The sequence below is a fragment of the Lemur catta genome, chromosome 10 (genome assembly GCF_020740605.2).
Source record: "Lemur catta isolate mLemCat1 chromosome 10, mLemCat1.pri, whole genome shotgun sequence".
Lineage (NCBI taxonomy): Eukaryota > Metazoa > Chordata > Mammalia > Primates > Lemuridae > Lemur > Lemur catta.
Genome location: NC_059137.1, coordinates 4,833,202 through 4,855,394, shown reverse-complemented (window position 1 = coordinate 4,855,394; position 22,193 = coordinate 4,833,202). Strand labels below are relative to the sequence as shown.

At 43.6% G+C, this 22,193-nt stretch overlaps 1 protein-coding gene across 1 annotated transcript in view; it reads right to left on the bottom strand.

The window, feature by feature from the left end:
• RAPGEF1 (Rap guanine nucleotide exchange factor 1) overlaps nucleotides 1-22,193 on the bottom strand; it is a 137,987-nt gene that overhangs the window by 45,918 nt on the left and 69,876 nt on the right. Inside the window, 4 exon segments of the mRNA XM_045563702.1 lie at nucleotides 7,163-7,319; nucleotides 11,268-11,446; nucleotides 17,539-17,652; nucleotides 18,236-18,375. Coding sequence (XP_045419658.1) covers nucleotides 7,163-7,319; nucleotides 11,268-11,446; nucleotides 17,539-17,652; nucleotides 18,236-18,375 — 590 coding nt within the window.

Here is a 22,193-nt window from a genome sequence, read left to right as displayed (position 1 = left end):
TCCAGGCTGGTCTCAAACTCCTGGCCTCAAGCAATCCTCCCACTCTGGACTCCCTAAGTGCTAGGATTACAGGTGTTAAGTCACCTCATCTGGCCTGAAAATCAGCTTTTAAAAGCCAAAGAGTATCTTGGAAAAAGTTATCTTTCCAAATACACACTACTTTATTTCCAAGCTCATTTAATCCATATTGACAACGATCATAGAGATGGAAGGGAATGACCTTCAACAAGTCAAAATTCAGTACTGCTGCTCAAGTGAGAGACAAAGTGAACCATCCATCGTCCCAGTTTCTCCTTGGCACTGAGACAAGGCCACTGCCTGGCAGAGGGGACACGCACTGCACAAGGAAAGTGCTCCTACCAGGTGCCCACAGGCAACACCAATTTCACGACTCACTGCTACACTGCCCCTGCCACAAAGGGCCCCACGCACACAGCAGCATGGCCAGTGCCCTCCAGGTTTGCATAGAGGGGGACACGATTTCAAACAAAAGCACACCAGTCTACAACTTGTGGCCTCCATTCCTGCTCACACCCCGTCTCTGTCTATCCTCTGTCCCTTTTTGGCCCTGTGCATCTGCTGGGTACGGGTACCAGAGCCCAGCAAGATATGTGTTTGTGTCACCATGACATAACCCCTCTCTCAGGTAGTTCTTCTGACAAATTCTCCAGAGGCCTTGGGGCGAGTCTGATGCAAAACAGGCCACTGAGGACTTTGCTGTAACTGAACCTGTGTGAGGACATCACAGGGATGTCCAGCCCCAGTGTGACTTTTTTATGGCAACAAAAAGGGACCTTCCTTGCCCACATCCAAAGTGGTAATAAGAGGCAATAACAAAAAAGAGGAAGTGGCAGAGCACTAAGCACGCGAGGCCCAGAAGCAGACAGGGTGGCAATGGACCTGTGAGGTCAGCTCCCGGAGGCCGCTCCAGCCACGAGGCGCTGGCTGGCGCTCCTCCCAAAGCCTACACACAAGGAGCCGTGGGTGACCTCGCACTCCACGCCAGCAGGTGGGGTACCCACGGGGCCTACCAAGGAGCAGGCCAGGGCGGGGGCTGGGGAGCACAATTTTTACAACCGGGCACCTTTGTACCCAGAATAATGTAGTTGGGGCAAGAAGCTGCAACTCTAATAATAAAAGCTTGCAAGAGTCACCCTGAAAATAAAGCCCTCACAGATAACTGAAAGACTTTCTCTTGCTCGTTGTAACTCTGCAGAGCAGCGGGCACCAGAAACCACCAGTGTTTCCATCAGAGGAGGAGCTGCTGCTACCCTAGCTCGGACAGGGTGCAGCTCTACACCCAAAGCCCTTGAGACTACAAAAAGTAAATGCTTGGTGTAGGGCTTCATGTTAGCAGATTTATTAGAAAATATACTTATTGAACTACTCACAAAACAGGTTCGGGAGGGGGTTATTAAGAGATACATTTCCTGGTTGTGCTTCGGAAGTATTAGTATAAACTCATAATGCGTTTTGATTTAAAGAAACTAAACATATGTTTTTAAGCTCTAGCCACTGAAAAGAACTAGAAATAGTGACCAGCCAGTAGCAATGAACAACCTTAGCACTTAAACTGTGGTCTCTAAATACCCTTTTCCAATAAAGGGAATCAAGGTTCTTTTTTTTTTTTTTTTTTTTTTTTTGAGACAAAGTCTCTCTCTGTTGCCCGGGCTAGAGTGAGTGCCGTGGTGTCAGCCTAGCTCACAGCAACCTCAAACTCCTGGGCTCAAGCCATCCTCCTGCCTCAGCCTCTCGAGTAGCTGGGACCACAGGCATGCGCCACCATGCACGGCTAATTTTTTTCTCTCTATATATTTTTTAGCTCTCCAAATCATTTCTTTCTATTTTTTTAGTAGAGATGGGGTCTTGCTCTTGCTCAGGCTGGTCTCAAACTCCTGACCTTGAGCGATCCTCCCGCCTCGGCCTCCCAGAGGGCTAGGATTACAGGCGTGAGCCACCACGCCTGGACAGAATCAAGGTTCTTTGATGCAGTTGCTTTGGAAAATGGTCTGTTAGTTTGTCACAAGATCAAACAGAGTTACTATCTGACCCAGTAATGACATTCCTAGGTATATACCCAAGACGAATGACAACATATATCCACAGAAAACCTGTATGAGTGTTCATAGCAGCATTATTCATAATAGCCAAAAGGAGGAAACCACCCAAATGTCCATAAGTAAACAGATAAAATGTGGCATATCTGAGCACTAGAATATTACTTGGCAATAAAAAAGATTAAGTATGGATACGTGATACAACATTGGATGAACCTTGGGAATATTGGATCCTGAATTAAAAAACTGTTTGAAAATAGCAAACTATACCCTGTAGGCCAAATCTAGCCCAGGGCTTCTTTTTGTAAGGCTCTCAAAAATGGTTTATAATAAAAAAATAAATAAAAAACCAAAGAATATATAACAGAGACTGTATGTAGCTTGAGAAGCTAAAATATTTACTATCTGACCCTTTACAAAAAAGCTTTCCCTTGTTTTAAAGACATGTCCCAAGATGTTTACAGATGGAAGGATCCGGAGTCTGGGACTTGCTCCGGAGGTGCAGAGGAAATAAGACCAGCTGTGAGCAGATGATGCAGAAGCCATGGGACAGGGCCGGGTGCGGTGGCTCATGCCTGTAATCCTAGCACTCTGGGAAGCCGAGGTGGGTGGATCATTTGAGCTCAGGAGTTCGAGACCAACCTGAGCAAGAGCGAGACCTCGTCTGTACTAAAAATAGAAAGAAATTAGCTGGACAACTAAAAATATATAGAAAAAATTAGCCGGGCATGGTGGCACATGCCTGTAGTCCCAGCTACTTAGGAGGCTGAGGCAGGAGGATCGCTTGAGCCCAGGAGTTTGAGGTTGCTGTGAGCTAGGCTGACGCCACGGCACGCTAGCCCGGGCAACAGAGCAAGACTCTGTCTCAAAAAAAAAAAAGAAGCTATGGGACAGGGCTCCATTATTCTCTTTTATGTTCATTTTTCTTTTTCTATCACTATTCCCTTTTTTATAAATGTGTGAAATTTTTCATAATAAAAATAGGTTGAAAAGGAATAAAAGAGATGTCAGTGTAGTAGAGAACAATATCTGTTCTTCCTTACTGATAGACTTTTAGCAGGGCACATGACTGACTTCCAGCCAATAAAATGTAAGCAGAAGTTTTGTGAGGCCTTTTGAGAAACCTCCTTAAAGGTAGAAGGCACAACTTCCTGCTCTTTCATCTTCCTAGCTGGCTGGAATGTTGTCATGATGGCTGGAGACTACACAGCCTTTTTGAACCATGAGGTAGAATCCATGTGCTAATGATGACAGGAGAGCAAGATGGGAGAAGAGTACTTTGTGAAAATGTCATACTAGCCCTAGACTGTCTATCTCTGAACTTCCTATACATAAAAGACAAAAAGTTCTATTTTTTAAATGCCACTATTATTTTGGGTTTTCTTACAGTCAAACCTAATCCTAAATGCGATAGTCAAGAAAACATTCTTTTCAAAATATTGCTGCTGTTATACGAGTCTGAGTCTGATACACATGCCCAGTTTTGGGTGGTGATGGTTAAATGACAGAACTGTAGGTATTCCACAGTTTTCCTCCCAAGGTTATCAGTGTAAGGCTTTTTTTTTTCTTTAATTACAAAAACTTTGTTGTGTATATGTGGTTGGAGATTAGGGATAGACAGTCTCTAGGCTGGAGATGGGAGATCCACAAGGGAGCTCTGACATCCCTAGATCTGCAAAGAGAGCAAACCAGAGCCCAAGGAGATGAGTAAGGAGTCATATGGCTGAGATGAGAGAAAAAGGCAAAACTTAACTGGTAAAGTTGGGAACAGTTGGGGTGCTGGTTTCAACAGATCAAACTGGGATATCTCTTTGCCCCCGAGGGGCTCAGTCCCCCAGCATCCAGGTGCTAGGCTGGGTATGGTTCTTAGAGGAAAAAAGTGAGGCCTTTAAATTGCTCAGAGACTTCCTTCCTCTGAGAGTCACTAGCACCTTTGAGCCAAGGCTCCCGCTGGAAAAGCAGCCCCAGGGCCAGATCAGATAACAGAATTCTGTTTTCTGGCCCGAGATTTGCGAGATCACCTCGAAAAGCGCCATAATCATTGCCAAAGACTGTTCGTGTGAGCTGTTCGATGGCTGACAGCACTTCCCACTGCACGCCGGGCACTTACGCACGGAGGAACTTTACGTACATTATCTTCCTTGGCCTTTCCTCAAATCTTCAGGGTGAACATTTTTAAACCTACTTGAAACTCAGAGAAGTAACTTGCCCAAGGTTACACAGCTAACAAGTGACATTTATGTGGGGGTTTAAATGATAAATGGTACTACCCATATTGGGACAAAAACAAAGTAATATGTTTTAACACATTTTTTTAAGCCTTCAAAAAAAAAAAAAGGATTCCCTTTAATGACTGAGTTGCTTGAAAGACGGTAAGTCAGTTTAAAGGACATGCCGACATTTCTCCTCCAAGTGGGGTGAAGACACCCTCTGAATGTACTTCATTTCTGCACAGTCCTGACCCCTCCTGGCTGGGCGAGGATCTCTCACCCCACCAGGACACAGGCTTCTAAGGTGTCCCTGGCCTGATGGGGACAGTGAGAAGCTGGAAGCCAGCTGGCTTGGAGGTGGGAGCACAGAGAACCCTTTTTTCTGTGTGGGAGGCAGCTGAGGGTGACAGTGCACAGGGCCTACAGGGTGTGAATCATAACCTTGCTACTGACTACTGGCCTGAGCCTCAGTTTCCACACCCGTGAAGGGGGTCTACCTTGGAGGATTGTTATGAGTATTAAGTCAGGGTAAGATATAAAAAGCACCCAGTAAACGTTAGCTATGATTACAATTAGACATTAACAACAAATGCTAACATCATAGTGTCTCAATCATCCTCACTGCCTTTACTGACTCCAGCACAAAAAGATCCTAGTCACAGGTCAATGCCTGTCCATTCTTCAGGCACTGGCCTATCTCTTCCTCGGGGAAGTATCTCTGATCACCCTGAAAAAGGACTGTCATCTGCACACGCTCATAATAACCACATGCCATTTTTCCTTGGTAGCACTATACTACATAACTGTACATTTTTGTTCGTGGTCCTTTTGCCTCCCTAGTTTGTAGCTCCATAAGGTCAGGGCTGTGCCAGTCTTGTTCATCATTATAGTCCCAATTATATCACACTGCCCAGCACAAAGAAGATTCTCATTAAATGATTCTTTAATAAATGAAACAAAATTGAATTTATAGAGCTCCTCACCTAGAGAATCTTTGTTGTGGTTAAAATATTCTTAAAACAATTATGGAAAAGTTATTTGTTCTCAGATATTGACAGCTACATAATCTATAGGTTTCTTTCTTTTTTTTTTTTTATCCAAGTCACTTTGAAAAAATCAAAGACGTTTTTCTTTCAGACATGGCTTTCAACCAATACAGTGGTGCTTTAATGATTCCACAAAGGAAATCTACCTGGGACTGTCACAAAGCTTTATATGTGGAAGCTCCATCTCTGTTTTGGCTGTTCTAACTTGTTTTGAACATCTCATCAGAATCAATTTGGTAGAAGGAAATCTTAACAAAGTCATCTGAAAAATGACAGTTTTCAATGACAATATTTCCAGAAGCCCTGACAGGAATAGCAAGGGTGGGTGAGCCAAAAATATACCAGTTTGCCGACAAAAGTATGGCCCAGGTCACATCTCATTCTGCCCTGGTGACCTCAAAGAGCTATCATGAGGACGAAAGAGGATAATGTATGTGACTGTACTTCAAATTCTGGAGAGTGACATCAGGTGTTATGACAGCAGCCACCCTGGGCTACTGTTAGGCCTCACAGTGCTGAACAGATAACATAGGACCTAATAACTTTTTGGAATGAAAAAGACATGGAGGCTCTCAGAGGAAAATACTGATGCCACCTGGTTGATCCTCCTCTGAATGAACTCACGTCCCCAGCAGACATGCCGGCCTCCACTTACACGGTGCTAGAGGCATGGAGCCACCCACACTTTCCAGCTAACACACTCCATTCTGGAGTAATCTGTAACGCCAAACCATGCTTTCTTAGCTTCTCTCTGTAATTTAAACCCCCTGGGGGTCCTTATTCTACTCTCCAGAGCTTCTGGGGAATGTCAAGCCAAGAAGGCAGCTTGCAGGAATTGTCAGCATGGTTGAGTGGGGAAGAAATTTTTTTTTGACCTAAGGTATCTCAGCTATAATTTTGGATTGAAGGGTGTAGAATGAAAGGGGACACAGTTTTTTCAAGCCAAAAGATCTATTAACAAAGCACGCATCTAGCACTACGTAATTAATAATACACAGCAGCTAAGGCCTTGTTCTAAGAGCATCATATGTACTCATTATATGACTCATTTAACCCTTCCTACAACCCTGTGATGCACAGTGCTGTTATTATAGCTATTTTATAGATAAGTTAACTAAGATGTAGAACAGCTGAGTAAATTGCTCAGATTCATAGACTGGTAAGTAGTGAACTTAGGATTCAAACCTAGCTAGGCGCCAAGCTAGCCCCCTTTCCATCACACCTGGCCTCTCTTAACAGCAGGGTTCCACTTTCCTGTTGGTCACAGTCCTGGTGCTGGCCAAAGGCCCTCACCTGCTTTATGTCCTATATACTGTCTTGCTTCTTAACCACCAGTACTTATTTTCTCAACTAGGGTTTGTCCCCACCCAAATTTCAGGTCCACCATGGCCTATCCTTCCCACCTTAACTATGATTCATAACTTCCTATTATAGATGGCTCCACTTCTTACTCAAGCCTGCTTTTTTATCAAGAATTCCAAAAGTTCCTAGGACGTGAAAGGTAGCAGCTGACATGCTGGGAGTTTTGCTAAGTCAGTGCAGAAAGGATCCCCGTAGCACTCTGTCTAGCTGGCAAGCACGCACAGCCAGAGCTGGGACACAAAGCCTCTCTGAAGATTTAATACAACGCTCAGCGAGGGCCAACTGCTCCAGGCAGCCTTCCCAACTGTCTGGACAAGTACTCCAAAGGCTTATAAGGCCATTTGCTCCAGTCCTGAGAGAATTAAGTAGTTATCAAATAGAGCACACAACACTAGAGACGCTGGAAGACATTGCTTCTACTGTGTTATGGTTAGGAACAAATTCTTATGTGATAAACGCCCAGCAGGCTGGGAACTTGAGCTGGTACCTTCACTCCGTCCAGCACGGCCTTGATGACGCTCTTCACAGTGGTCACCATCTCTTTATCTTCTGAGTTCACTCCTTCTAGCATCACTTGGTCAGACCAACGGATGAGGTTGGCGAGACTTTGGTACACACGGCTATAGCAGGAGGAGAGGGCTGAGCTACAGGGAAGAGATTTTTTAAAAGAACGTTAAAAACATCTAAAGCATGACCATCATGTTAAGATATCCACTTTCTCAGTGGCTAGGGCATGTTTCTCAATCTTTCTTTTTATAAAACTTACACCTCCTTTTAATAAATAAACCTTTTCTCCCCTGAGCCTTTCTCCTTACATCCAACAAGAAACTTTGTGCAGCTTTATATTCTATCTGTGTTATAAAATTGTTTTCATTTCCCAAATACAACATAAATATTCCATCACGATAGTTAATGTGCTTTTCCCCACTTCGCATCCCTCTGTGAGATGCTGGTGACATCTCTCAAGGAGCCGCATCTTCCCGCCTCAGCGCCGCTGGTCACCAGACTAGGTCAGAGCATCGCACACTTCTCGTTACAAATTAGACTAAAATTCATTTTAGACATGTCACGGGGAGCCAATGGGTTTTAAAATTCAAATTCCAACAGGAATTTTAACAGCATGTTCCTTTAAAGGAACAGCCACGAGCTCAGAACAGACCCGCAGTCTATTTGAATTCCTCCTAATATGGGCTCAGCCTCACCGCCCTCATGCTGTAACCGAGCCTGAGGCCACAGCAGCGCACTCACAAAGACTGTTCTGAGAACAACAAACCAGAGGCGAGATGACTTGTAAGGGGTGTGTGTGTGTGTGTGTCAGGTACCAGCCACCAGCTACACTGTTGCCAACACACACAAACAGAAGCCCAGAGTACTTTGGGAAAGCCTCAGTGATTGTAGAGGAGTAGCTGAAATGAAGAATTTTTACATCTTCCACACACTTCTAAATAACTAAAGATAATTTTCACTAGGAATTCTGGAAAGGATTATTTTTCCATTTTAAATATGCATTATAACAGAGCAAGAACAAAAATGGAGAAAATGTACATGCTGCCCCTCCTCCACTCCAATAAAACAAAAATGAGGGAGACATTTAGGAGACAAAGGTATGTTAACAGTTTTGAGGAAAACATATAATATGGTAAAATATAATTAAAAGAGGTTCTAAAAACAAAGCTATTTAAAACAAAAACCTGCACCAAACAGTGCTCTAATGAGAAACTCTTCAGAATCAGGTAAGGAGGAAAAAATCTTTCCGAGAGATGGAAAGTTTCCGCTTAGCCCGTGGTTCCACTCTGCGCGCTCCAACAGGAGAAAAGAAGGGTCAGCAGGAATGAAAGCAAACTGCTCAAGTCCCGCTAGAAACAAACAAATGTTTAAAAGGAGCTCTGAGAAAGCCAGGATTGGTCTGTTTCTGGGGATAATGCAAATGAAACGCTTTCAGCGTTGGATCTCTCCTCTCAGGAAGGAGGACTGAGCAGGGAAACAAAGCTCTGCGGCCTCTCCTGGGGCTGGATCACAGCGGATGTCGTCCTGCGGGGGAATGTGCTTCTGGCAGCCGGATAGACCTCGCTCTTCCTGGCAAGGCCAGGTGAGGCCTCTTTGTTACTTATTTATTTGTTTTTTTAGAGATGAGGCCTCACTCTGTCACCCAGGCTGGAGTGCAGTGGGGCGACCACAGCTCACTGCAGCCTCAAACTCCTGGGAAAAGCCATCCTCCCGCCTTGCTTCCCAAAGTACTGGGATTACAGGTGTGAGCCGCTGTGGGTGAGGCCTCTTTAACGAAGACTGGTGCCTTCCACCGATGTGCTCACAGGGGATTCCACCAAAGCATCCCACTGTTAAACTACTGGCAATAGTGAGATGAAAAACAGGAGGAAATACTTTTATTTAATAGTTAATTTCTACCCTGCACTGGATGCTAAAGTTTCCCTGAAGGCACTTAAAGAACTTGACAATATGTTCACCCTTCCCATTATTAGCTTGGAAGCAGCATACTTCTGTGTCAAGGGGACAAGACATAAGAAAGGAAGGAGGGTTCAGTACTGTAAAAATGCTGCTCAGCGGCCCAGCTGCTGGCTTATTTCTGCAACAGCGCAAAGTCCCCTGTGTGATGGCCGGCACGGCTCATGCTCTCACATGGGCCCCTGGGTGCCCCCACACAGGAGAATGCTCCATTCGTGGCTCCAACTGAAAGAGCCAGCTGTCTCTATTCAAGGCCAGTCCCTCACCATCCTAGAAACCAAGGTGAGGGCAGCAAAGGTCTGCCTGTGAGGACCCAGCCACAGAAGGGGCAGGGAAAGACCTTCAAGAGCTGCACTTAGGGAGGAAAGACACAAGGAAAAGAATGTAAAACGAACATTTGAGGAGTATTTTCAATCATTTTGGGGACATCAAGAAAAATAACACCGCCACTGAGCCCTTCTAAGAGCAGGGCACCGGACTGAATACAGGGCAGACAGCGCAGGGCTCAGCCACGCCGATGCTTCTTCCTGCCTCATCCACCAGTGCCAGAGAGCTCCGTGCCAAAGACCACTACACGCAGGGGTCAGCTGAAACTCTAGCGTGGAAGCCCCAGGGCAGAGAGTTTCTTGGAAATAAAGACACTGTTTGCTTTGTCTCCCAGAAGAAGAAAACTATGAACTTTACTGCCAAGTTCTGAAAGCAGTTCATAAAAGCTTAGCCTCATGGGGCTAAATGAACACTAAGCCATCTTGAAGAATCAAAACAGAGATGCATTTATCCTGAACAGGTATCACAGAAGAAAAACAAAAAAATCTGCCAGCCTCTTAAGAAAAAGCTCCTGCTAGGCTTTCATTTCAAATTACATTTAATAATGCTTTTCTTTTTACATTTAACAATAAATATGGGGCAAGCCTCTCACTAACCTTCAAGAGGAAAATGCACCCTAACAATAAAAGCATTACCCAACAAAAGCTTCCTGGGGCAAAGGCTCACTCCACTCCACGCCCTCGCAGTGAGTGCTTATAATTTTACGTCATCTCAGCATCCATTTTTAAATATGTTTAACTTTCTCATACCAGAAGGAGGGCTCAAGAACCCTTGATGGGTTTCAACAACCACACCCCACTCTAGTGGCTCCAGCTAGTGGCCAGAGATAAAAACTTAGAGGCATTTCTAGAGGTGGGCTGGGCTCCTTGCTTCCCCACCGCTTCCTTTAAATGGGCCACGGAGACATTTGCCCGAGAACTTCAAGTGACCTCTCAGTAACAGCATGAACTCCCGGAACTAGTGACTGTTTTAAACCCACCAATTAAAGCTCCCCGCAAGAAACCTGTTTGGATAACAGCCTGGATCCAATAAAGGCGCACGCCCACGGGGTCCCTTCTCTCCCTCCCTGCCTGTGCTCCCTGACCTCCACGTGTGGCTTCCATGCTGCTGTGTGCCCCTCGGATCTAAAGTATTTAATACTAAAAAACTCTTGAACTTCCACATTGTAGTTGTGTCACTGAAGCCAGGTCTACAGTCCAATCCTGACAGTGACCCTCCCCCTCCAGGAGACTCATGCAGGTGGGTTCCCAGCTGGCGCTCTTCTGCCCGGGTCTCTGGTGGCTACTGGACACTCAAAGAGCTTCATTCAAAACAGCCCCCTCCCTGCTTCCAGTGAAGCCAGGCACTGTTTGGAAGGCGTCCCAGCTCGACCAGTTAAGCGCTGCAGCACCCCTGCTCTAATGGGGTTCTTGTCCACCTCTTTTGCCCTGATCACCTAAGCAGCTGAGGACTACAACAGCTAGATGCTGATAAGGCTGAATACGTTAGGTGGCTGAGGATACTAGGAGAAACGTATCCAAACCAATGCAATTATCACTAATGCAAAGAAATGACCACGAACTTATACTGTGGCCATATCCCTATGGATGGCAGAGATCTGCCTCAGTGTTGAGGCTTCAGGAGTAACTATGACCTCAACCCTGCGAGGGCATCAAGGATAGTTGTGTTGGAGGGAGGGCCTGAAGGGTGGACACCTTTTCCTAACTGTTCCTAGAAACCTCCAGTTTCAAAGGGCCCTAAAACCAAGATACCTCTAAGCCTTCCATTGCTCTGACATACCCAAGGCCTTCGGAGCAACTCACCTGTGCTGAATTCGAGGATCGCTCTGCACCAGGGGTAAGATGGCTTCCAGCACTTTGCTGGCTGACCCTGGAAGCATCTCCAGTACCTTCTTATCAATAGCCATTTTGTCCACAATGGTTTTAAAGTATCGCAAGGCACTGACAACTTCCTTCTCTTTCTCTTCCAGCCAGCTCAGGTTCTGAAAGGAAACGTTAAGCATAAGGAGGGAGGAGAGAGATTAAAGGGAGATAGTTTGAAAAAAATAAAGTTAAATTTTCTTTAAACTAGCTTGAGATTGATGTGAATGGAAAAGGTTTCTTGTTGCAGAAACCAAGCAGATGATTTTTCTAAGGACTGCAATCAGGAGACAGAGGCTAGACCCGAAGGGAGAAGGGGGCTTGGACCAAGAAAGGTCATTTAGTAATTTCTGAGTTCTCATCCCAGACCCTGAGGTCTTGAAAACCACTTCTCCTCCTCTCTGTCCTAGTAACCACCTGAGCTACCACCACTAACCACATCAAGTGTAGTGAGGGCCAATTTGCTGATGACCTGAAAAAGCAGCAGGCCAGTCCCACGGTACATATACCTTCTGTAATCTAGAAACCCCAGGCCTTTCTTCCAAAGATCTGAGAGACCGTGCAAGACTGGTCTGGGCCATGAGAGTTCAAAGCCCTTCCCCTGGGACTCCTCACTTGGCTCCCACCTCGTTCATCCCAGTGAAGCGCTCTGGAAATGACAGGCTGTGTCCAAAGGGCTTGGGAACTCCCAGGGATAGAAAGGGGGGCACTCTAGGGTGAAGAGGTGAAGAAGTCAGAGCAGATGGCAATGACTTGTCCACTGGCTGCTAATAGCTCGAAGGGTCCCTCTGCTCCTGAGGAAAGCTGACCCAAGAGGAAACGAAAATACAGAGCCCTGCACTTTCCAGTATTCAAAGCATCACCCAACTCTTCTTGACTACAGCTGACGTGGGTCCACAGCCAGTAGCACACACAACCCCTTTCGTTCCTCCCCCACCCTGCACTAGTCCTGGTGTCCATGGGTCAGGTCCCAGCTGGCTGGCAGGGCAAGCAAAATCAGGAGCAACCTACAGAATGGATAAATGCAAAGTGGATACGGACCCAGGTGGAACTGATGACATGCCCAGTGCGAATTAAGAGGGAGGGGTTCTATGAGAAAAACTGCCACCTGTGGGCTCTTTGCAGTCCAGAAAATGTAAGCAATTGAGGGTAAGGAGATAATTTCTAGAAAAAGCTGATTTAAATAATAATCTATAAATATACAAATAATAGAAATAAAGTGAAACGTGATTATGATTTTGAACACTAGCTCTTTTCTAAAATGATGGCGAATATTATTTTAAATTAAAATAATTCAATAGTAGAGGCTTTTATTTCACGGGAATATGAAAAGAAAAATATATAAATAAATGAGATCAACAAGTAAATAGCTACTTCAGTTAGACAACTTTCAAAGACCCAGTGTAATTTCTCTCAACGGGCACTTCCCAAAAGGTGTTCTCCAGGGCACCCCTTCCTCATCCCCTAGAGAGGGGAACAACTGGATCCCTGTGCCCTAGCTTTATGTTTCTCTTTTCACCGCCTGACATATTTGTTTATTTCCTGCCTGTAAGAGGCCAGGTGCTTGTTTCTCCATCTCATGGACGAAAGCTCTCTGTTCCACCATCCCCTGCCCACGGCCGGGAAGAACCTGAGTAAGAAGGAATCACAGTGCATGCATACATCAAATGTGCCCAAAGCCATGGCAAGAGGACTATGACAATAATACTGCCATCTTAGCATATCAGAAAGTGGCAGAAGCCAGAAATGATGAAACTTGGCAAGGGAAGAGGAAACATTTTAAGAAAATGTGTCATCAGGTTTGCTAGGCATTGGAAAGGGGCAAGGCACTTCAGAGCAAAAAGAGAATTTTCCTGTTGTTGCAGAGAGACCGAGTCAGCTATTTAAGAGCCAGGCTGCCCTCAGCTCCTAATAAAGGAGCCAACAACTTAGCAGAGTCAGGTTGCATCATTAACTCTCAAATGCCACTCCCAGAATCAATGCCCTCTGAACATTGTGCATTCCCCTAGCCCTTCAGCTGTTAAACTGTGGCTTCTCGCAAAATGTAGCCCACAGTCGGAGAGTTTACAGTGACACACCTACACCCAGCACCAGCCAGAACCTGGGACTCGATGCCTTGGCTTTGCTAAAATGGCCCGGCTGCATAACCTGAAGAGGCAGATGCATCTACCTGCACAGCCCTCCTGCTGTGGGGGATGAGCTGCCACCACTGGTTCACATAAGCCTGGAAACTAAACAAGACTATCTGTGCCTGGGGAGGGCCTAGACACAAGGTCAACTGCTGGACATGGGGCTTGTTGTTCACAAACGGGAAGAATAATACTGGCCCTGTGTAACCAAAGAGGTTAATATGGGGACTGAATGAGATACAAAAGGAAGTGGTGCATCAACTTAACAAACACGCCACCAACATCAGAGTCTGTATATCTGCTAATAATAAAGGCAAGAAAGAGAACAAAAGATGTACAACTCTGAAAAGGAAAGAAAGAGGCCAGCTTATTGCTACCACTCGTCAGGGACTTCTAGTCACCCACTGTGCTATGTATTTTATACACATTGTTTCATTTAAGGGTTACAGCCACCATATAAAGCAGACACTATTATTTCACAGGTGAGAAAACAAGCAACCTGCCCAAGGTCACACAGCTGTAGTAAAGGAAATGGAATTTGAACTTTCTTAGATTGCAGAGCCTGGGCAGAGGGAGAGGAGAAAAAAGACCAATCAGAAATCTACTGTAAGAAGTAAAATAATTTACTAGAGATCCCTTGGTCTGAAGCTCTATTCAATGAATCAGTAAAATGAGGCCCAGATGGCAGAGATGGAGAGAAAACTTCCACCAGCTTTCCTGCCCGTGGCATTGTGCTCATTCGGGACACTGGGGCTGCTGCTTCGCCGCTACATGCCACTATACTGGCTCTGGAGGAGACAGAAGTGAGGAAAAACTGGTCCTCATCTTCAGACACTTCTCTCCTAAGAGCAGGGTGGCATCTAGGGCAACCCCAATCTGCCTTCTCTTTTCCTTGTCTCAGCCTGGGGCCTGTCTGCTCCACAGCAACTCAAGTCTCATTCCCCACGCGGGAGGACAGTGAACCATTCAAATCTGGGTTAAGCCTCAGGGACTGAGGAGGAAAGCAAATCACAAACAGTATAATAAAAAACTTAAATCACAGGATTTATTTAAAAGGAACGCAACATTATTATTCTCCGTTGGACCAGAACAGCGAGGTCTAGCAAGAAGATGTGTTTAACACAGAGACCAGTTACAGCAGGCACCCCCATCACTGCCCACCACTCAGCTCTCTGGCAGCAGCATCTCCCTGCTTGTATTTCATAAGATGTTGAAAGCAGAAAGGGCAAGGCTCTCAGGGGTCTACTCAACAAGCCCCTGGATCTAACCCTCTGTCCACGTGCCCTCAGCGAGGGAAGACTCACACCTCCCAGGCCATTTTGGACTGTGCTAACTACAATTATGCTGGGACTCCCACAATGTGGCTAAATGTTCTCCACTACTTTAACACTCTGCAGCTCACTGCTAGGCTTGTTTAAAAGTTGCAAAAAAGTTTATAAATTCACCACAGTGTACCATAAATTTTAAAATTCAACTAAGAAGATGCAAGAGACTACTAAGAGCAGTCTGGAAAGACAACAGAACATAGTGGGAAAACTGTATTTCAACTAAGAAAACCTGAGCCACAGCCAACACTGTCTGCATAGTGGGAAGAATAAAAGCTTTCCTGCACAGTTACGGTGAGGAGTAAATAAGACAGCATGTGTGAAACCACCCAGGACAGGGTCTGTACAAAGAGAAACCTCAGTAAGTGACAATGAATCTGAATCTGGACTTCTACCTCCCTGTGCTTCAATCTCCCATGTATTTAAAAACAGAGACCATGTATACAACCTGGGATAAAACGAGAATGTATGTAAATGCTCCCTAAGTGAGGGCGAATGAACAACAAATGAGGACAGCATGACAGATCTACGGCAAGGTTTCTCAACATAATCTTGAGTCCACGTGCTCTGGCAGATTCCTCAGCATTTCCAGTTCTGTCTGTGGGCCTCCACTAAGTAACACCTACTTTGTCCCACGCAGGTGACTTGGGGCAGGGCACAGTAATCCAACCCTTCTTAAAGAGCAATTACCAAAAAAAGGACAACACTCCTTCTTGGTAGAAGATCACACCTACAGCTTCTTGCCACATAACAGTTCTCTCAGCCTCAACAATACTGACATTTTGGGGCAGACAATTCTTTGTTTTGGGACAGCTGTCCTGTATGTTGTATGATGTTTACCTGCACCCCGGCCCCTACCCACTAGATGCCAGTAGCACCTGCTTCACCCTCCCTTTGTGACAACCAAAACTGTCTCCAGACAGTGCCAAGTGTCCCCTGGGGCTTGCAGGTGCCCCACCAAGCCAACATACTCTAGCATCATGTTTTCTTCCATAACCTCTCCTGGAATAGTGAATAAAAAGGAAAAAAATCCAAAAATTGGGTGGCTGAACAGTTTCACATCAGAGTTCACCAGCAGAACAAAGCTGTTAGTAAATCACTTTATTCTGAACTGCCTGGACTAGTGTTCGAGAACAACTTATGCACTCCTTGGAGTTTAATATTAAACTCAGCTCCAAGAGGTTGCTAAACAGACTGTAATAAAAAATAATTGTGATACAACTATTATGTCCCATAATAATTAAAAACACAAAATTGTGGCACTGACCAAATCTTCTACTTTATTACTCTCCTTCCATCTGGCCAACACTGACTCTCTGCCTCCTCCTCTTTGGCCTCCTGTGCTTAACAGATGGGGTGGGAAAAACTTTTCAATGAAAGACTTTTGGATTTAAAACCATTATTTTCTCTACTTTTAACTAGAATTTTAAGATATTCTGCTGGTCAACATAAAAACTGAAAACAGATAAATTGCAACATTCAAGAGTTAGGTGTTTCAACAACAAGGTAGTGTTGACCAGTTGCATTATGTTGACAGATGTGACAACAGTTCCACTACACAGAAGTTGTGCTTTGGATAATCACTAAAGGATTGAGGATCTATTGTCTAAGAGGCTTGTTTTTTTTTTTTTTTTTTTGAGACAGAGTCTCACTCTGTTGCCCGGGCTAGAGTGAGTGCTGTGGCGTCAGCCTAGCTCACAGCAACCTCAAACTCCTGGGCTTAAGCAATCCTCCTGCCTCAGCCTCCTGAGTAGCTGGGACTACAGGCATGCGCCACCATGCCCTATATAGATTTTTAGCTGTCCAAATCATTTCTTCCTATTTTTGGTAGAGACGGGGTCTCACTCTTGCTCAGGCTGGTTTCGAACTCCTGACCTCGAGCGATCCACCAGTCTCGGCCTCCCAGAGTGCTAGGATTACAGGCGTGAGCCACTACGCCCGGCCGAGGCTTGTTTTTATTTTACATTGATAACTTTAGTTTTATGTACAGTAGTGAGTTGGGATTAATATTTAGATGTGTGAGATATTAAATAAATTTTGTCTTTCATAAAGAGGAAACGTAGCATCTTAAGAATTCAGACTCTGATGTCAGACAGCCTGCGTTCAAATCTTGACTTCACCACATTTTTACTGTTTCACTTTGGCTAAATGCTATAATATCTCTATAGATTCAGTTTCCTTTTCAGCAAAGTAGGTTTTATCACCTATCAGGGTTGTTATGAAGATAAGAGAACACACGTAAAGCACTTAGCATGGGGCCAAGAAAAGGCTCAGCAAATGTTAGCGACACAGATGGCATCCCTGGCTCGAGAGCACTTGATTACGTGGCAGTCTCATCACACTCCTTGCAAGATATCTAAGAGAACACTCTAAGGCTCTAGAAGCCTTTCCCCTTCTAAACTATTCTGATCATCTTAGCAATTCAAGGAAAGAACAGCTGGTCTTGAGAGATGAGACTTACTCACTTCCCTCTGGAACCCGTTGGACCCAAGCAGCACACCCAGACCAACCCCAGAAAGAATCCCCAGGCTTTTGCCACAGAGCACTGAGCTCTCTCCAAAGATCATGAAAGCTTGGATAAACTCTCACTTTTATCCAAGGCCCCCTGGACTCTTTTTTTCCTCAACAATTCAGCCCACAGTCGCCCCCCAATAGAACACAGTAATACTGCAATAGATTTTTTTCCATCCCCAAAACCATGGACCAGGATTCTGCAGTAGAAGGCAAGGCAAACCCAATTGTTCTTAATGTCACACTGACCTTCTGCCTTTGAGACCTGGAAGCCACAGCACTGGTGGACATAAATTCTACTGCCTGCTGCTCCAGATCCAAGGGGATAGGGTAGCCCTCTGGTAGAAATCTGTCTGTTGCCTCCTGGAAGAGAGGAAACCTGGATTCCTACAGAGCTTGAAATGGCCGTTTTAGGCTGAAGGGAGGGGTTGATGAAAATCAATAGCTGTTCCGACATATCTGGCTTGACTGGCCCTGCTGAGGTTACTAGCACTTCAGGACATCTTTGCCGGGTTTCGAGGGGTTTGCACGTTTCAGAGCACTGGCCCTAAAGCCGAATGATGGACGTTCTGGACATCACAAACTTCCCTGGTTCGAGTGTGCGCCAAGGCAATATGGGGAACTCTGGGGCAGGGAGGCAGCATCCTGGGTGTGAACATAACGTGCTGAGCTGTTTTAAATGCCCAGGGGATGACACAGCTGGAAAAGGAGAACTGTTCTAGCTAACTGAGCTCAACTCTAATTAACATGGGAAACGCTCACCATCCTATCCTAATGGTCCTTATTTCACAAGGACACTGAAGGCTCCACCTGGAACCATGGAATGCTACGGAATAGGTGTGATGTACTCAAAGCTCAATCCCCAGGGAGTGAACATACAACCAGCACAAACTTATACTGCTCAAAGCAGGCAAGGCCAGGAGAAACACCTGGAGAGTCAGCTTACTTTGTTCACAGGCTTCTCTGGAATCTTCACACACACCTCAGCTGGTTTTCCCTTCTTTGACGGAGTTCTCTTGATTTTAGGCGAGTGGAATTTGTCCATCAGCTTCATGGTGAAGGAAGAGAGATGAGAACGCTGAGAGTCTGAAAACAAAGAGGGTACTGACTGTTAGAGGGCAGAGTGAGAAGAAGAATGGTTCACTGGTCTTTTGTGGAAATGAGCAATGTCCCCAAACCAATCTTTTTTTGTGGCCGTTGAGAGTTTCAAAGGGAAGGAAATATGGATCCATGAAAACATCTCTGTTTGCATGTTTCCATTTTTGCAACTTCCATCTACATTAGGTTGTTCAGAATTGTGGAAATCAGAGGCAGTCCAAATAAATATGGAGAAAAAACTTGCAAATATTTCCAAATGTCCTTATAGAATCCATATGATGATCTAACTAACATCCAAGGGAACTGGCTAAGAAGAAAGAATACCAAGTAGAATCACAGCAGCATAGGAGGTAAGAACTGGAAAGGAAGCCCCTTTCGAATCATCCTCCTCATTCTTTGGTTTAGGGAACTGCAGGAAGTGACATGTGCAAGGCTCCACAGTTGGAAGGGGCGACTAAACTAGACATAAGGTGTTCAAAATCCTCTGGACCATGGTGAGAGACTGAATGATTTCCCCCTAAGATCAGGAACAAGACTCTGATGTCTATTCTTGCCACTCCTATTTGATGTTGTACTGGAGGTTCTTGTGGGGCAATTAGGCACGAAAAAGAAACAAAAGGTATCCAGATTGGAAAGGACGATGTATCTCTATTTGTAGATGACATGATCTTGTATGGAAATTCCCAAGCAATCCATTAAAAAACTATTAGTACTAATAAACAAATTCAGTAAGGTGACAGGATACCAGAACAATGTATAAAAATTAATTGCATTTCTATATGGTAGCAATGAACATTCCAAACTAAAATTTCAAAAAGCTTCCATTTACAGTATCAAGAATAATAAAATACACTGGCATAAATTTAATGAAAGAAACGCAAGACACACTGAAAACTACAAAGCATCATTGCAAGAAATAAGAGATAATCCAAATAAATGGAAAGACATCTTATGTCATGGATCAAAAGGTTAATATTGTTAAGATAGCAATACTACCCAAATTGATCTACACATTCACTGTAATCCCTATAACAATCCCAGCTGGCTGTTTTTTTTTTTGCAGACATTGGCAATCTAATCCTAAAATTAGTATGGAAATACAAGAGTCTCAAACAGCCAAAACAATCTTGAAGAAGAAGAACAAAGTTGGAGGACTTACACTTCTCAATGTAAAAACTACCACAAAGCCACACTAATCAAGACAGTGTGGTACAGGCATAGGGACAGACACACAGATCAATAGAATAGAGAGTCCAGAAATAAACTCATGTGTCTATGGCCAACTGATTTTCAACAAGGGTATCAAGACCATTTAACAGGGGAAAGAATACTCTTTTCGACAAATGGTGCTTGGACAACTGGGTGGCCATGTGCAAAAGAATGAATTTGGGCCCCTATCTCACACTATATAAAAAAATGAACTCAAAATGGATCAGACCTAAATGTAAGAGTTAAAATTATACTACTCTTAGAGAAAACAAAGGAGTTTTTGTGACCTTGGATTTGACCGTGTTTTCTTAGATACAACACCATAAGCATAAGAAACAAAAGAAAAAAAATAAATTGGACTTCAACAAAATTAAAAACTTTTGTGCTACAAATGATACTATCAAAAAGTGAAAAGACAACCCCACAGGATAGGAGAAAACACAGTAATGCCTTGCTCACAATGGGAATACATTCTGAAAAACGCATCATTGTTGTGTGAATGTCATAGAGTGTACTTACACAAACCTAGTCGGTACAGCCTGCTACATACCTAGGCTATGTGTTATAGCCTATTGTCCCTAGGCTACAAACCCATACAACATGTTACTGTCCTGCATACTGTAGGCAATTATAACACAATGGTAAGTATTTGTGTATCTAAACATAGAAAAGGTGCAGTAAAAATACGTATAAAAGATAAAAATTGGTACATCTATATAGGGCACTTACCATGAATGGAGCATGCAGGACTGGAAGTCACTCTGGGTGAGTCAGTGAGTAAATGAATGGTGAGTGAATGTGAAGGCCTAGGACATTACTGTATACTACTATAGACTTTATAAACACTGAACATTTAGGCTACACTAAACCTATAAAAAATAATTTTTCTTTCTTCAACCATGAATTAACCTAGGTTTACTGTAACTTTTTACTTTATAAACTTAAATATTTAAACCTTTTTACTCTTTCATAATAGCACTTAGCTTAAAATACAACACATTGTACAGCTTTACAAAACTACTTTCTTTATATCCTTATTCTATAAGCTTTTTTCTATTTTTAAAATATTTTGGTTCTTTACTTTTTAAATATTTTTGTTAAAACTAAGACATGAACACATACATTAGCCTAAGCCCATAGAAGGTCAGAATCATCAATATCACTGTCTTCCACCTCTACATCTTGTCTCACTAGAAGGTCTTCCAGAGCAGTAACACACTTGGAGCTGTCATCGAGTATCATAACAATACTTTCTTCTGGAACACCTCTTCAAGAACCTGCCTGAGGCTGTTTTGTTACAATTAATTTTAAAAAATATAAAATAACGATAAAAATACTATACATATAGTAAATACATAAACCAGTAACAGCTGTTTAATATTATCAAGTGTTATGTACTGTACATAATTGTATGAGCTATACTTTTATACAACTGGCAGCACAGTAGGTTTGTTTACGCTAGCTTCACCACAAACATGTGAATTATGCACTGCCCTATGATGTTATGATGGCTAAGACGTCACCAGGCAATAGGAATTTTTCAGTTCCATTATAATCTTATGGAACCATCATGTTATACGTGGTCTGGCACTGACCAAAATGTTGTTATTTGGCACATGATTGTATCTGCAAATCACATACAGTTGCCATCAGTATCTTTAGGTGATTAGTTCCAGGGCCTCTAACAGATACCAAAATCCATGAATGTTCAAGTCTCTTTTATAAAATGGCATAATATTTGCACATAACCTATGTGCATTGTCAGTATACTTTACATTGCCTTCAGGTTACTTATAATACTTAATACAATGTAAATGCTATGTAAATAGTTGTTATATTCTATTTTAAAATTTGTATTTTTTATTGTTATATTGGTTTTTTTGTTGCAAATATTTTTTATTGGAGGTTGGTTGAATCGGAGGATGCAGAACCCGTAGCTATGGAGGCAGACTATATATGATGAGGGACTTACATACAGAAAACATGAAGAACTCTTACAACCCAGGAATAAAAGACAAATAACCCAATTTAAAATGGGCAAAGAATTTGGATTGAATTCTTCTCCAAAGAAGATATACAAATTGGCAACAAAGCACATGAAAAGATAATAAAACATATTTAGTCACTAGGGAAATGTAAATCAAAACCACACTAAGTTATCAATTCATGCTCACTAGGTATAATCAGGGAAGATTATAGACAGAGTGTTGGTGAGGACCAGAGAAATTGGAAACCCCATACACGGTGAGTAGAAATGTAAAACCATGCAATTGCTATGGAAAACGCTGGGCAATTCCTCACAAGATCGAACACAGAGCTACCATATGACCCAGAACTTCCACTCCTGGACATGTCTGCAAGAGAAATGAAAACATATGTCCATGTGATTTTACAGGTAAGTTCAAGGAAAGTTCATAGCAACATTATTCATAGTGGCCAAAAGGTGGAAACAATTGAGATGTCCAAATTTCTGAGAATGACAAAACGTGCTACATATCCATACAATGGAGTATTATTTGGAAATAAAAAGACATTATGTACTGACACATGCCACAACCTGGCTGAACCTTGAAAATATGCTAAGGGAAAGCAGTCAG